Raw genomic sequence first — 17,160 nt, 5'->3', positions numbered from 1 at the left:
GCCTACATATGAAGACATACAACAGTACTTTTTGAATTTTCCACAATGTATATTAGTAACAGTTTTTATATATCCCTTTTCCAGAGATCCCAAGAAAAGAATTATTAACAGGGCAACATCCCTGATGATCTTTTCCTTGACAACATTTAGCTCTTCCGAGGGAAGGCCCAACCAATCCCAGGTATAACAGATGTAGCTCCCACTGTCCTGGATCTTTTTCATGGACTCCTCCTGTGGCTGGTCATGTCGCCTGAGTGATATCCTTACTCTGACCATCTCAACTGGCTTATCTCAGTGTGGAAGAACTGTAGCTGGACCATACATTCCTCCCACATCACTACACTAATTTATAAAACGTATTGTTATAAAGCTGAGTGAGTCCCTCTACCTTGCTCCAAATGTAAAAGAATGCACCACATGTCACAGAACAGTCTCTCAAGTCAAGTCATCTTTATTTATATAGCACATTTAAAACAACATAAGTTGACCCAAAGTGCTTTACAACCAAGGCAGATGGTTTGAAGTCCGCCTCGATACATGTATAAACAACATTAGGCTACATAAATAAAAAGTACATAACAAACACAACAATACAAAAGAAGTTGGCTATGCCCTCAGATGTCCATGTAAAAACCATGTAAAATATGGTGTACATCTAACTCCTAGCTGTATACCACACAATGCTACTTTACCTCGTAACTCTTTAATTGCTCCTCACATCCCCTCTGAGGATCAAAGAAGGCTTATCTTGTCTTGTCTTATCTTGCCACCGTGTATAATAAAATAGGTTCAAGGTCTTTATTTATCATGTGCACAACAATTAGGCCTACAGGGAAGCAGTTGTTGGCAATCAAAATCTTAGGTCTCAGGTTCCCTCCAACAATGCTAATAAAATATGTATAAGAAAAAAAGGAAGATCACACAAGTAACAACAAAATGAGAATCTAAATACAAAGTATATAAAGAATAAAATATAACATAATACAAAATAGACGGAAATGGTGATGAATAAACTGGGTGTAACAGGAATGTAGTAAATGCATAATTAGAAGTCATATAAAGGCAGAGGAAGGAGTACAATGAAATGATGAAAAGACCAGTCATGGCCATAAGACTCCAATCCTCCTTCATAGGCTACTGTATGATTTTTGTCCTGCATAGAGTCCTAACTTTTGTGTTTTGTTATGAGATATGACATATTTTTATAGTATCTTTTTCATCATATATTTTTAAATGTAATTGTAGAACAAATGGCCAGAGCTCACTGCCCAAAGTGTGTTCTCATCGGTTCTCATCCTGGACCTGCTGTGATCCACACACTCGATAATCATCTGCTCCTAGACATCGATTTATCTGCGAGCAGCTGGTCATCACTGACTTTCTGCTGCACACCGTTGTCAGTTAGCAGTTAGCCACCGCACGTTACAACTGCGTACATTAGCCACAATCTACAGCCATGGCAGATCCAAGAATACGGCAAATTAAGATTAAAACTGGCATCGTTAAGAGGTAAGGTTGGCTTTTCGCTCCAGTTTAAGACTATTTAGCATGTCAAACAAGCTAACTACGTACAATAGCTACGCTAAGCTACATAGATATACATAAAGCTATGCGCTCAGCTAGGGTAGCGAGCTAACTAGCTTAGCCGAGCGGACAAGCTGGCTCGGCATTAAACCACACCGCGCATAGAGGAATGTTTGTCCGTTAGGTTTTAAATTTACTCCGGTGCTGTGGCGCGGCCTATAGTCTGAAACCAGTTCTTTTGTTGTGTTTTCGGTTGCTTCGGCTGCTAACGTTACTTTGTTACTGTCATGTAGGCTGGTGTAAGAGGCCACTCGCAACCAATGGCCTAAACGTTGTTTGTATTATGATAGTGTATTCACTTAAATTGGTGTAACGTTAAATACAAAAATCAGATATAATCAGAATCATATTTATTAACTTACCAAAGCAAGTTCTCACTTGCAGGGAATTTGCCTTTGTGTATTTGATGCATACAGTAAACACAAGGAATACACAACAAGGCAAAGTACTGCTAAAGGCAAGAACATAAATACAGAATATTTCTATTAAAATTAGATTCATTAGACTTAGAAGACATTAGAAGTCATTAGACTTCATTAAAAAGTATGCACAATGAGACTATAACAAAATAACAATATGTACAATATAAAGTTAACTGTTTAAAAAAGGGAAACAAGGAAGGCACATGTGCAAAAGCTCACATTATGTGTAATGTTAACATGTGCAATGGTCAGGTTTAATAGTCCAGGATGTGCTAATGTAACGTGTAGTAACTGAGGGGTTAGAGTGTGTCAGAGACTGTCAGTGGGCCTTGTTGATGAAGCCCACTGCAGTTAAATAAACTATTGCTAGCTATAGAAACATTCACCCTGAAACTGGCTAAGGTAAGATAAACTAACATTACACTGCTGTTTTTAACACAGCCCTGTCTAGCCTTGTTTTATCTCCATATAACATTACTTTCCCCCACCCAGTCTGAGCTGACTGTGGACATTTGTGAAGATGTAGGAAATACCTGCACAGTCATGACACTGCATCATGTAGCTTACTGCTACTGTTAGTGTGGCCTATGGTCATCACATGGATGTTAGGCCTACAAGTTTACTGTGACTAAGCACATCATACTAATATTCTATAGTTTGTCAAATATGGTTTTATTTTCCACACAAAAACATGTAATTTTGCTCCTGAATTGATTTGTAGTTACCTATCTGACAATTGTTTTACCTCTAAGCCAAATCTCTTGATCATTTTGTTCTGAGGCATTTACTATTGAGTATCTCGTGAATAACTGCAGTTATATATTTAGTATTCATTTTCTAATTTATCTAACTTTTTCCTTTGGCCACAGAAAGGGTTGTTTTTCCATGACCTCAGCTTAGTTAACACAGTGGTTGTTACTCATATTTTACCTCAATCAAGCTCTCTGCTAGGTCTTTGTTCAGGTGCTGTATCAACAAGAATTGCAAGATTATTAAGACATTTGTATAATTCGAATAAACCAATGAGACCACATCTCATAGGGCTGTGCAATTAATCGAAATTTAATCGTGATTATGATTTCAGCTCCCAATAATCACAAAAACAGAATAATCCATTGAAACAAGTATTTAGCTCATTACGTTTTTTCAAGTTATTTTCTCTTGTGTTCTGAATGAAAAAATAAAGTTTCAATAGGAAAAGTATTAATTGATTTATTTAACTTTTTCCACTGTTTTTTAAGTTCAATAATTGCAACATCTTTCCAGAAGTCAACGAGTAATCGTGTTAAATTACTGTGATTTCAATATTGACCAAAATAATTGTGATTATATTTCCCCCCATAATCGAGCAGCCCTAACATCTGATTCTCATCACTAAACTACTTTTTTTTTTTTTTTTTTTTTACACTGAGCGTGCACACTCTGTGATGTCAGTGAGTGACAGTTGGATTCAAAACATCTCAACAACAGAAAGCACTGGAAATGTGTTATTACTTTTTACTTGTCTTGTACAGTCAGCGTTCTTCATATTCTGTTTGACTGGAATCTACAGTAGGCCTACATCCTGCTCTGATCATGGCTCATACTTAAGAAAAATACACCAGTATCAAAGCTTGTACTAATATTTGTGTAGTAACAGATGGGAAGTGAAGAATTATTGAAAATGATCCACCAACAATAGTGGTTAAAAGTATGCAAATGTAGTGTTAGACTAAATTCTATCCTGATTTAAATCCTAGACTAAACTAAGCTGCTGCGAGTAGCATAGAGTAAAACAGTAGGATATTTATACCCTGAAAACTTTTATAGCTGGAAAAGTTTGCTTGCAAAATGATCAACTGTTATGTAGGTCGAAGTCGTGATCATGAGAAGGCAATGTTTGATCTGCCAAGATACCAATAGAGTTAAATGGTCATTTTGGACTAATGATCTCAACAAAAATAAACTGGTCTGATCGTTCTTTGATTTGTTTATTTTGGACACATTTCTGTCAATGTCATGATGTCAAAATCAAAAGGAAAAGCAAACAAAGACAGGTATGATGTGGCATTTCTGCAAACCACAACAGCAAACACTGAATGATGCAAGCTCAGTTACTGCTAAGTTATATTAATCTGCATATTTTTATTAGATTTATTGTTTTATCAGGAAGTTCAGAACCCAAAGACAGTAAAGTTACTATAATATATAATCCTCACATTTGAAAAGTTGGAATCAGTGAATTTATGATTCACTGATTGGTGACCGTTGGTTACCGTTACCGTTGGTTAAAAAAATGACCTAGTCGATTATCAGAATGGTTCCAAATTAATGTTCTGTCAATAAATTGATTTACTATTTGCTTCTGCTGTAGATGTGATACGACATCTGATTGGAAATATCTCACCTCCTGAAATCAAGTGATTAAATAACGTAATACTTTAAAAAATATGTCCAATTTTGATGCTTTTACAAACCACATTTCTTTTCTAAAGATATCTACAGCAAAAACAGGCATTAGTCAAAGACCGTATGTCATCAGTGTGCATCCACAAGATGTTTGAGAGCTACTAAGACCGAAGACTCTCCAAATGCGTTGCCTAAATCTCATGTTCACTTGTCCCACTCCATTCACTTTTCTTCACTGTTTGCATCGTTTTCTAGCTGATTATGGATTTAGCCTAAGAATTTACAAAATAATAATGAATAGAAATACCATACCTTTTAATCAAGCTAGGTTCTGTGCCAGACTCAAAATGTTGTCAGTCGAATCGGATTTGTCTGTTCAATACAAATATTAGACTATTTGTTCCTATTTATTTTTTTTCAGGTATTTTTTCGGTGTTCAGTTTTAAGCAGCACTTTATTGAACTGCCAGATATTTGAATGGGGTTCAGGGTGACAGAGACCTTCACATGATAGAGTAAACAAGCCAGGTTAGCTGTCCGAGCTAATACGTGCCAACTACTGTAGCTAAGGGCAATAAAATAAAAACATGGAGGCTCCGTAATCTGAACTAGTGTGCACCAAGATGGCCAACACACTTTTAATTACTCCCACAACTGCAGCATAACCCTACAGCTTCACTTCTTCCATTTTACCCTTCACAATAAAAGCCCAACTTAAATTCACTCAGAGCATTTCACTAAGATTACTATATAACTATAACTCAATACCCTACTACACTAATAACTACAACATTTTTTTTTCCCGACACTAGGTAAACAAAAGCCAGAGCCGTATGAAGTTTCTGTGAGTTGGAAATTCACCACTTCTAAGCACAAGGCAGAAGATAACATTATCGTTATCTTGAAGAATCTCAGTTGACTGAGGGGTCGCCGACCGATGATTGAAATATTTGACTTTCAGGGGGCAGCACTAAAAAAATCTGTTTTGTTTTGTACATGACATCTTGGACAAAACAAAGGCTTTTTGATGTAGGAACTCTAAAGCTCATCATCCGGTTTAAGGCGGCCTATTAAAAGAATTGGCATCCATTCTGAGCCAAATGTGCACATGTCTAGATACTTTACCATGCTGGAATGGAAAGTACTGTATATATTATGAGGAGTGGTGGGATAATGTGCTCCGTCTGTGAGAGTATCTCTCGTCGATCAGGCAGACCTCTAATTCCCTCCTGTCATGGGTGATAGTGGAATGTGCTATCGATTGTGTTTTGATGAGGGTCAGATTACTAACAGGCTCCCTGAGGTGCTGATGACGGTGGCTGGGTTTCCCATAGAGGATAATGTCAGAGTGTCCAGTGTAGGAAAGGCAATAGTACAATAGTGTACTTTATTAAGCAGTAACTACTGTTCTGATGTTTTTGAGGTTGAGTATACTATTTGATACTACCGATATTACAGTTCACCTCCTCTAGGCCAAAAGTCCTATCTTGACGTGGGCCCTTAATCAAGCTGTTAGGTTTAAACGTACAGACTGTCATTGCTTTCTGTGTCTTCATAATCTCGTGTCCCTACCGTTCGCTCTCTTTTTCCTCTGTCTCTCCTTCTCTGCGTTTGCCTTGCTCCCTCCCTCCTCCCTTTTATATATTGGAGTTGAGAGGAAACCTGCCTGCTCTTTTAGCCAGGCCTATTTCCAATGGCTTTTGCACATTCCAGTCAGTGCCTTTTCTGCCCTAGCGAGGCGGATGCCCTTAATAAAATGACAACAGTAATTTGCCTTTGTCATTCCGGTCCCAGCACAGACTACATCGTGGCTCAAAAATACAGTGCTAGAGGAGGCGGCCGAATGTGTGTGTCGGCTGGCTCTAATTCCCTTTTTTTTCTATTTTCCAGAGAGCTGCCTTTTCCATTAAGCCTGAGGTGGCAGGTCTATTTAAAACCAGCCACGACCCCACCCCTCATTCACACAGCGCTCCAAGTCTGGGAGAAATAAGAAATTAACATCAGGACTGGAAGGGGAGGAATGGACATTTTGTTATTAGACTGTCCTTCAGTTTTATTCAAATTATTCCAGCCTTCCTCCCTCCATCTTTCCCCCTCTCTTTGCCACCTTCTTTGACTCTAAACCGGTGACATCACTCACTCTGCATCAAGCATGAGAGTGGAAGGCAGGAGCTGCTATTGCATATGGTTCCTGTTTAAAAGCTTCTTGATGGAACCTTATAAGAATGAGTGGTAATTGATGTAAAATATGACAGAGTGATGTTGGCTTCCTTGGCTAAGCAAGGAGCAGCGCAACACGGAGGGAAGGGTCTCCGGTAATGTTACTGATTAATGACGGATCACTCACTTACGCACACGCAGGCTGATTTTATGAAAAATTAAATTTGTGTTGTCATTCCGACAAGCAGGCACAGGCGGAAAAAGACTATTAGTTGGGAATCATTATCAATAGTGATATTTTCAAACTCCATTATGCCAATCAGGGTCGGAATAATAATATATTTAGTTCCATTTGGCCCGTAATTGATAAATAATCAAAATTTATCAATGTACTCAAGCCCATTTTCACTAACAATCAAGGAAAAGAGGCCCATTTACCACCTGACTTGGTCCAAATTAGGGGCTAAAATGAGGATCAATTAATCACTAAATAGACTAGTAGTGTGTGTGTATGTGTGCGAGTGAGTTGGAGGCGATAGAGGTGGCTCATAAGTCACATAAGCACGGTGATAACGTGAGCTGGAAGGCATACAGTTAACAAGGGCAACAAAAGGTTTGTCATGTGTGGATGTTGCTTGTTTACTCAACACTCAATAATGCTCAAAAAAGCTTAAAGACAAAACTTGCCAAAAGAAGTCCACTGGCGACCAACTACAATCATTAAATCTGTAAAAAGTCACGTAGTTACATTCATTCGGCTTAGGCGGTGCCAAAACGGCTCGGGTGCTGTGCTTAAGCCTTATAAACCGGTTGGAAACACCCTGTTAGTACTGAAATGGTCTTGATGTGAACTGTGTCACTGCAGAGTCTTAGTTTGAATATTTTGGAAGAAAAGAATTATACAATTAAAAAATACTGAGTGTATTTAAATGTCTCTGAAAAAAAGCTGCACAAAATGAATGTGAAATAAGCCAAGCACATATTTGTCTGTGTGATAATATTTAGAATTATCACATATGTACTTAGTCGTGTTCATTATTGTTGGATGGATATTTCATTACCAATGAGATTCTGATATAATATACACATTAGATCAGATTAGATTAGTGCTGAAGCGATTGGTCAAATAACTGATTGGTTGATCCCTCAAATTCATCCAACTGCAAATATACTGCATATGAAAAATTAGGATTTCATATCAAAGCATGAGGGTGATTCTCAGTCTGTGTAGCAGCAGGGAGGGGGAATGATGTGTTCGGTTGTTGTTATTGAGGTGTGTATCTTGCCATCCTGCGGGAGATGATCTCACTGTGTCCCCTGAGTTAGAGGAACGTTGGAGAGAATGAGGATAGATGGCCCTGTCTGTAAAAGGTGACCATCACAGCCCGCCCTTTTTTCATGCTTCGGGCCTATATTATCTGTCTGGGAGGCCATGCGTTTATGCTTCGTGTTTGATGGAACAACACTGTATGACTGCCTTTAACTGTGAACTGTCTTTTCCCCTCTTCTGTCCTCGCTGTCTGCAGGCTGGTGAAAGAGGAGATTTCGTACAAAAAAGAGCTAAGCCAGCAGGAGGAGAAGGTTGAGCGCCTGAAAGCCGAGGCAGGATGTGAGTATGTCATCAAGAAACAGGTATGGGGGTCCTCTGTTTTGCTTCTTGTATACCAAACAACCATGTGTCTAAATTTGAAAACCTTTGCATTATTACATTTATCATCAACCGTTTTCCCGTTGATCTTAGCCAGTGAGTGAAGAGGTTTTGCTCTCCTGTAGTTAGGAAGTGAATTCTATCTTGATGATTTGAGTAGCCCCTCGTTGATGTAATGAGGTCAGTCCACATTGATAATGAAGAATTAGGTTTTGAGAGGAGAATCATTAGTGATTTTGTAATTTGCTTGATGCAGATGTAATTATATCATGTTACTTTAGAGGAGTTTGATAATTACTGACACGTGCTGATAATTTAGTGTCCCTACCCTCCTCTCCATTCTCTCTCACTCCGCCTGCAGCCCTCCATCATTTGCGTGTGCATCGGCGAAAGCAGTACAGGGTTTGAAAATGTGTATGACGGACGTGGTGCTGGCTAGCTTTATGTGTTGATAGCATATTAAACACTTTTTTTCCAAGACTTTTTACACTTCTACACTTTTCTTTTTTTAATAACATTTTTTAAATTTAACAGAAACTGAAATGCAGAATGACAACACAAGGACTAGGATAGGGTCATCAATTAACACAGACAGATACACGGGTACAGTTCATTGCACAGGGATTTGGGCCAAAAAGGTGAAATTTTAAAAACGTTAAATAAAAGGCATTAATCAGTGTCTGTTTCCTGAGAGTAACAATTTTCATATATTTTAGCCAAGCTAGCACCGTGGCTCCAGGGATGTCAAAGTCGATTGGTTGGTCCATCACTTTGGTGCACACTGAAATATCTCAACAACTATTCGATGTATTGCCATGACATTTTGTACAGACATTCATGATCCCCAGTGGATGATAGTTAGTGACTGGTGATTCCCTGATTTTTCCTCTAGCTCCACCATGAGTTGCAAATTTATGGTTCAGACATCCATGTACCTCTCAGGTTGAATTGTAATCACTTTGGTGATCCTCAGCCCTTTCAACCAGACCTTTTGGTTTATGATCAAATACCTTCAAAACTAATGGCTGTCCCATCAGCCTCTGCTGTACTTTGGGTTAAGTGCTAATTAGCTAAATTTTAGCATGCTAACACGCTAAACTAAGATTACACATGCTAATATTTAGCAGGTTAGCATTGTTATTGTGAGCATGTTAGCATGCTCATGTTAGCATTTAGCTCAAAGCATACTCTATGCCTGAGTACAGCCTCACAGAGCTGCTGGGCTGTAGACTCTTAAGTCTTGTTCACCACAGAATGGTGAGTAGAAGGGTGTGGGTCATTTTTTTCTATGAAGTGTGGATTTGATGTGTTTGTGTATATGAAAAAGCTCAGTGTAGGGGGTTTCTCTGAAGCCAGCATTTGGTCTTTATTTTTCTACTGTAACACAAACGTTTTAGGCATATCTCCAAAAGGAGAGAAACAAACATTACATCTAAAACCCAGTATCCTTGACATTAAATGCCCCACTTTATCCAAAAAAGGCTGAATATATATATATATATATAGACCAAAATATGTGGGCATGGTCCACGAGTACTGCTCCACAGCAGGGCTCTACAGTGCGACCGTTTCACTCGCATTTGCGACTAAAAATAGATGTGTGCCAACTGTAAAATGTATTTAGGAGCACAACCTAACGTTATTTTCATACTTGCTGTTTTTTGCAGATGTGGCCGCCAGTAGCTCCCATGAGCTTCTCTACATTTAGTTTTACATGGTTGCCTTTCTGGAGCACATACAGCCTGTCTGAGCAGCCGCTCTCGGCTCGTCAGTATATTATGTTGCAGCGAGCCTGTTGCGAGCGTTGCCTGTGTGGCGTTTTGAAAAATAACCACAGTTCCAACCGCTTTATCGGCATTGCTATCCCTGTTAAAGATGCTCTAAGCGATGTTGGGTGACGTAACTTCTTGTTGACGTTCGAAGTTTTGTCAAACAAAACGAGGCTAGCTCACCCCTCCCTCCTCCTCATCCCGTCCCCTCCCCCTCCCACGCACTAACCCCCCAACCCCCACCCCCAAATCCTTCTTGTCGGTTATTGGCTGGAACACTGTTTATGTTTAGTGGTGCAGGTTGGCGCAGTTTGTTTTTGTTGCCGTTTGTGGAGCCTGGGCTGTCTACAGAGACCGTTTTTTTTTTTTACAGTGTGTTCAGGGGACAGGCAGCTAGCGGATAGTGAGGAGCACCTTTAACTGAACAAGTAGCAGAGCATGTTACAGAGGTGACGTCTCTCTGCCGTCCCCTGTACAGGTAAAGCCGGCCACACGTGATCTGTGGTGAACCACTCTGTGCTGGCTGCGCCGTTGCTTTTTCTACGGGGGGAAGCGGTGGAGACGGAGGAAGCGCCTCCCTTGGCTTTGCACAAAATCGAATAGAAAACATTACACTTCATAACGTTTTGTATTTATAACCTATGTTGTAAAATGTATCACTGTGCACCAACAGTAATAGCAATTACCTTAAGTAAGCCACCCTATTAGCTGACTGGAGTGAATTCTCCAAAGGTCTTGCAGCGAGCCTGTTGCGAGCGTTGCCTGTGTGGCGTTTTGAAAAATAACCACAGTTCCAACCGCTTTATCGGCATTGCTATCCCTGTTAAAGATGCTCTAAGCGATGTTGGGTGACGTAACTTCTTGTTGACGTTCGAAGTTTTGTCAAACAAAACGAGGCTAGCTCACCCCTCCCTCCTCCTCATCCCGTCCCCTCCCCCTCCCACGCACTAACCCCCCAACCCCCACCCCCAAATCCTTCTTGTCGGTTATTGGCTGGAACACTGTTTATGTTTAGTGGTGCAGGTTGGCGCAGTTTGTTTTTGTTGCCGTTTGTGGAGCCTGGGCTGTCTACAGAGACCGGTTTTTTTTTTTACAGTGTGTTCAGGGGACAGGCAGCTAGCGGATAGTGAGGAGCACCTTTAACTGAACAAGTAGCAGAGCATGTTACAGAGGTGACGTCTCTCTGCCGTCCCCTGTACAGGTAAAGCCGGCCACACGTGATCTGTGGTGAACCACTCTGTGCTGGCTGCGCCGTTGCTTTTTCTACGGGGGGAAGCGGTGGAGACGGAGGAAGCGCCTCCCTTGGCTTTGCACAAAATCGAATAGAAAACATTACACTTCATAACGTTTTGTATTTATAACCTATGTTGTAAAATGTATCACTGTGCACCAACAGTAATAGCAATTACCTTAAGTAAGCCACCCTATTAGCTGACTGGAGTGAATTCTCCAAAGGTCTGTCTGGATTTAGTAGGACGTTTGTTGTACAATGACAATAAATGAACCTTGAACCATGTGCAGTTTAAAGTATTAACTATTACATAAATATTAAACAAATGCAGTTTGAAGCAGAAATAATCAAAAACCTAGTTTAGGCTACTTGTTCTATTCAAATAAATGAAATCCCTTTGCTTGTAAATGTTTCCTCATATTCATTTTATGAAAGAAGCACATTATTTGATACATTTTCATTGCGCCCCTAAAATTCTTTATGCGCTCCTAAATTTTTCTACTTAGCAGCACATGTGCTCCTTGGGAAAAAAAGTTAGCGTCGAGCCCTGCGTAGAGCACTGGGTCCCAGTGGATTTCTCTTTTACGTGTTCCAGGCATGGAGGAACTGCACAGCAGGCACCGCTTCTGATTATGTTTACTGGAAACATTAAAATTCTTAGTGTGTTTTTGTTTTGTTTGTTCATTCATAGAGCGACGGCTCAGGCTGAGCAGCAGGCTTGGCTGGTGTTAAATGGGGGGATTGGGAGGCCAGATGGATTATGGTTGGAGATGAGAGGTCTGAGGCAGGATGGATTAGAGGTTTTTGTTTTAATGGAATCAATACGCTGTAAGTGTCATCTTTATCCAGCACTGATGGGATCATTCCACTGCACTGGGAGGGCACCATGACTTTTCTCTGTTGCAGCACTCCTCTGCTTAGTCTGGCTCACCTTGTCACATCTAGATGGCAACCAGCTCGACTAGTTGTCTACCGTCTTTCAGCGTGTCAGTCTGCCAGCCGGCCTGTGTATGAGTTCATCTGACTGCCTGTTAGTGTGCATAGCCGTGTAATGTACATGTGTGTAACTGCGTTCATGTTCTGACTTTCCAGCTCGACAGAGGGCTAGGTGAGGAAGCATCTGTCATGAGTGAGTGTGTCTGACAGCGTTAGCCAACTCTTCTCTGCTCTTTAGGGTGCCAGCTGGGGGAATTCCACATTAGCCGAGGCTGCGACAGTTCCCCAGGCTGTAACACAGTTTCACTCCAGGCGTAGTAATACCTCTTTACGCCTGATCACAGTGCCCTCGGCTCAGGGTTTCTTCATTTATCCAGGTGTGCAGTCAGATCGAGGTGGTCCCCCGCTGCCCAACTCCCTGCCCGATCGATAACTCAATAACATATTTCATACCGCCAGCTTGTCTGGAGATGTTAACCACAGCAGAGTGTCTGTGGGACACCCTGCAGGTTGCTGTCAGGAACTAGGCTACAATGAAATGCAGCTAATGAATATGCCTGTAGCTAGCTGTTTAAATGAATGTTTTATACTTGTGCTCAATGATGTGTTGATTTTTGTAATGAAAAATGATAACGGTGGTTGCAATTTAAAAAAAATAAAAATAAAAAAAATAAATAAAAAAGTGGTAATGTGGTCTCTGTGTGGTCTCAGGTGGAGGTATTGCAGGAGGCCAGAATGATGATCCCAGACTGCAAACGCCGTCTGACCATAGCACACGGAGATCTGCTTCAGTTATTAGTAAGTAACACAAGGGTAAAAAACCCGTTTCAGCTCACAACAGGACAAAACTGTATTGATTAAACTCTCAATCCATTTATTTTTTTTGCTGTTACTGTAACTAATTTTTAACCTTGTAGATAAACTACCTGGTGTTATTGTATTTGTGAGATATTTTAGACACATAATGACAAAAACTTATTATAGAATTAGCCTAAACCCCAGCTCGTGTTTCACACAAATCCACTTTTATTTGACCTCGAAAGACAATTGAGGAGGTATCCTTATTTACAATGGTTGCAATGGTGTCGAAAATGGGTTTGGCAGAAAACGAGCAACGCAATTCGAGTCGAGTTTCTGGCCACCTGACAAATCTAGATGCTAGATGAAGTCTCTAACTTTGTCTGTCAGCTGTTTAGTGCTGTGTTAGTTCACAGCTTTTTTTAATGGTTTTTAAAACTAAAACACTGAGCGAAATAGAGGCTGAAACGATCCGTAGGACTGCACAATATGTTTGCCGTCTTAAAAGCTAGCTTCCATCACTGCAGTACTATAAATAAGACAACACATGAAGACATTTTTGCTATGTCACTATGGTTTAACTATAGTCCCTAATACTCATTACAGTGTTATTGGTGGACAAACAAACACAAATACTACAATATGTTTAAATTCCAATGCTTCAACACTATCCAAATACATTTTTTTTTACCAAACACAGAATAAGTTATTTCACCCAAATCCCAAAAATAGTTTCCATTTGTATTTGCCCATGCAGATATTAGACTTCTGCCATCATTTAAATACAATGGAGCTGAATGGGATTTGTGGTGCTCAAAAGATTGCAGACTGAACCATTTTCAGGCCCTGTGAAAACAGTTATCGACAAAGGTAGCAGCACACAAAAAGCCCACAAAATCTCTCAAAACGCTGGTTTAAGTTGGCTTAACCATTTTTATTAGCCACGCCAGTGACATATATTTAGGGACGTCACTCTGTACGTTTACATGCACACCAATATTCCACTATTATTCCGCATATGACAATATTCCGAATTTGATACGTAATGTAAACAGCATATTCCGGTTGGATATTCCGAATAAGGCCTTTTTCCGAATATAGCATTTTCCGATTAAGACGTGGGTTATTCCTTGATCATTCGGGTTTTAGAGGCATTCTTCGGACATGTATACAGCACATTTGGAATATGCGTCTCAGTCGGGGGTTTTACCGCAGTTTACGGCCTCTTGCCTGTTTATGGCTTATGGTCATCTCTGTGCATTGCTATGGTTGCTGTTAACAAACCAACCAGCCAACAGTTTGCAAGGCTGCAGACCCGATAAGAAGGAGAAACACAGCTTCTTTTAAACATTATCAAAGACTTGGATATCAACAGGTTTTTGGATATTCGCACACATCGCTACGCCGACCTTTTCGAGAAGCTGGTTGAAGGAATGAAAGAGGGACGCTGTGTTCGCACGGTCCAAGAAGTCCGCCACCGCTGGTAAACCTTGAAAGAAATCCTGTTTTGGGCCGCTAAATGTAAACGGGGATATTAGTGGAACACTTGCTTTCATTAGCCATGTAAATTTTAGAGCTTAGTCGGAATATCATTTTTTTCGGAATTAGGGCAAAAACCGGAATATTATGTGCATGTAAACGTAGTCGCTGTTGAGCAGTCAGTTCACCAGACTGAAATAGCTCAACATCTACTGGATTAACTGGCAGTCTAATACTTTGTTTTAGGACCAAAAATGATGAACATTATAACTGCTCAACATCAGCATGTAAGCATTGTCATTGTGACCATGTTAGCATGGGGACGTTAGCATTTTAGGCACAGCGGTGCTTTAAAGCTATTAAAGCACCGCTGTGCCTAAGTACAGCCTCACAGAGAGCATGGCTTTAGGCTGTTAGTCAGGCTAACATGTTGAGTGGAAAATCCAAATTGCAGTCACTTCTTTGGCTACGTATACACTGCTACATTTTGGATTAAAGAAAAAGAATATCTTTTGCTACGTTTACGCCTCATGTTCACACTATTTGTGGTTTCAGAGCCCTTAAAATGGAGAAATTTGGAAATGGTGCGGCCCCCGTTTTGGTTTTCTAACTCCAGGGTGGTTTTGTATTCGTGTGGTAGCAAACATCTCAATGGGAGATAAATCAAAGCTGAATCAAATAAAACAGAAAGTATCTGCTTGGCCACATACCACAGGGGGTTATGGGAAATTGCTTGTTTGTGATTTCAGTGAACTGAATATGTGAATATGCTCAAGTATCACATGTTACATTAATTAACCATATTTCGGTGTATCCGTACTACCACAGTGTGTGTCTAATCCCTTCAGGACTTAAGTTGGGATGGTGAGAAGCAAACGTAAGCATGCATGTCTCAGGGTCATCGCAATTAATGCGGAGCAACAGTCAGGCAGCTGTTGGTGTGAGTCACTCACATGAGAGCTGGATGGTAGGCAGAGGGAGCTAACCTGGAATTAGCAACATGTCCCCTTCACCTATCACTCATCCTGCAGCCTTTCTTCCTTTTAGACAGACATGCACATATGCACACGCTCATCACAGTTCATTAGCAGCGCTGTCACTTCGGTGACCACCCCAGGAACTCACACACTCGCTTAATTAAAGGACACGGACACCGTACAGTCACGTCATCCCTTAACTGCTAAATGTAGATCCCGGTAACACGATACTGAGTGAAATATGATCTCAGGCATTAAGTTTTATGACAACACAAAGTGACATACAAACACTTTTGTTCAGATATTTAGTTTATATAGACAGCGACAGGATAAAAGTTGAGGAGAGTTGTGGATTTATTCTTAAGTAGCAAGCTGTAATTCCTCATTTCTGGGTGTAGGAGATGGCAATATTGTTCTAAAATGGCAATAAAACACAAGCATGTGTGTGTGTGTTTGTGTCTTTTCAGGAAGCAGAAGAGGATTTGGGTGAATCAGAGGAGTACAAAGAGGCTAGAAGCGTATTGGACTCGGTGAAGCTTGAAGGATGATTTCTGATCTGTTTCTGTTCTCACTGTGAGATTCACTTGCTTTAAATGTCCATTCCTTTCGTCAGGCCCTGTTTGGAACCGCGGAGGCCAACTGAATCCATTCACATTGTCTGTTCTTGATGTAATTATTTCTACTGTTTACTGTTAACGTGCCACCACATTTGATCACACTCCTCCTGTGTGTAAAATCCCACAAGAACACAGTGAAACATTCAGTTTATTACAGCAGAGGAGTAGAGGATTTTGCTTAACCTTTATTTCGTCATACTGATACACAATTTGGACTTCAAAGACATTATTAAATACACACGTGTTTGTCTTTTCTGCAACTATAATCACTTTCAATGGTGTGGGTCCAATGCTGGATGGATTTGAAGTATGAAGGCTTTACACTGGTGACTATTGTAAATGGTGAGAAACTGGAGATCACTGTAGTGGTTTTATGAAGTGACAGTTTACCTTAAAACGTTTTCAGATACATTTTGCATTCCTTTTGTATGTGTCTGAGTTGCTTAACCCCCGCAGGACTTAATGATGATGCATCCCAGAATACTAACCAAAGCTGCAGGTAACGATTATTTCAATAATGGATTATTCTTTCGATAAATTGCTCAGTTTGTGAAATATTAGAAAAAAAAACGAAAACAAGTTTCCTCAGCTTGTGTTCTCTGTGCAAAACACACGATGTAAAACAACTTGACAAGCAGCACATTATCATATTTGAGAAACTCAAATCAGTGAATGTTTTAACGATTCTCAAAATTGTTGGGGATTGTAATTTTCTTTCAACCTGCTAATCGATTAATAAACTGATGGTTTCAGCCCTAACCTGATGGATTTAATTGCACAGTGTATTATCCTGTTAAGAGCAGTGAAATGGATTGTGTGTTGATAGCTACAATAAAGAGGAGCACTTCGGGGGAAACCCTGTCAGTCAAAAGACAAATGTTGGTTATGGCCATGAATGATTAAACAGGCCTGTCTGCCCCTGCAGCAGTTCCATCTATTATCCAAATGGCCTAAAAATAACCACACCTTGTATTAATGCTGAGAGAGTCCTTCCTAAATAGTCGTACTAATAAATGAACTCAATTGCCAGACAAATTAAGGTTACATTTGACTTGATCCTTATTTTACAGATTTCGATAATTATCGGGATCACCCCAAAGTCTCATTACCGCCCTAATGAGGCGCTGCTACTGCGTGACATCTACCCCGCTC

The 17,160-nt window shown here is 40.2% G+C and overlaps 1 protein-coding gene and 1 long non-coding RNA gene across 2 annotated transcripts; both read left to right on the top strand.

Annotated features, from left to right (window-relative positions):
- The first annotated feature begins 1,277 nt into the window (after positions 1 to 1,277).
- Positions 1,278 to 16,769, top strand: tbca (tubulin cofactor a). Its single transcript, XM_031317726.2, has 4 exons — positions 1,278 to 1,509; positions 8,080 to 8,185; positions 12,849 to 12,935; positions 15,859 to 16,769. The coding sequence occupies exons 1-4, from the start codon at positions 1,457 to 1,459 to the stop codon at positions 15,937 to 15,939; spliced, it is 327 nt and encodes a 108-aa protein (XP_031173586.1). The 5' UTR covers positions 1,278 to 1,456; the 3' UTR covers positions 15,940 to 16,769.
- On the top strand, positions 10,312 to 11,694 carry LOC118493079. The gene is made up of 2 exons (XR_004895030.1): positions 10,312 to 10,702; positions 11,426 to 11,694. It is a non-coding gene; the product is annotated as an uncharacterized LOC118493079 (long non-coding RNA).
- Positions 16,770 to 17,160: the final 391 nt, after the last annotated feature.

This window comes from Sander lucioperca, chromosome 14 (assembly GCF_008315115.2).
Source record: "Sander lucioperca isolate FBNREF2018 chromosome 14, SLUC_FBN_1.2, whole genome shotgun sequence".
In the NCBI taxonomy this organism is placed as follows: Eukaryota; Metazoa; Chordata; class Actinopteri; order Perciformes; family Percidae; genus Sander; species Sander lucioperca.
Note: the sequence above shows the minus strand (reverse complement) of the source record. Positions and strands in the feature narration are given on the sequence as shown.

What these genes read in the sequence shown, in the direction of transcription:
- tbca (XM_031317726.2), top strand. Translation starts at nt 1,457, where the DNA reads ATGGCAGATCCAAGAATACGGCAAATTAAGATTAAAACTGGCATCGTT. An exon ending in AGTATGTCATCAAGAAACAG is followed by an intron (nt 8,186 to 12,848) that starts GTATGGGGGTCC and finishes GTGTGGTCTCAG; the next exon opens with GTGGAGGTATTGCAGGAGGC. An exon ending in GAGATCTGCTTCAGTTATTA is followed by an intron (nt 12,936 to 15,858) that starts GTAAGTAACACA and finishes GTGTCTTTTCAG; the next exon opens with GAAGCAGAAGAGGATTTGGG.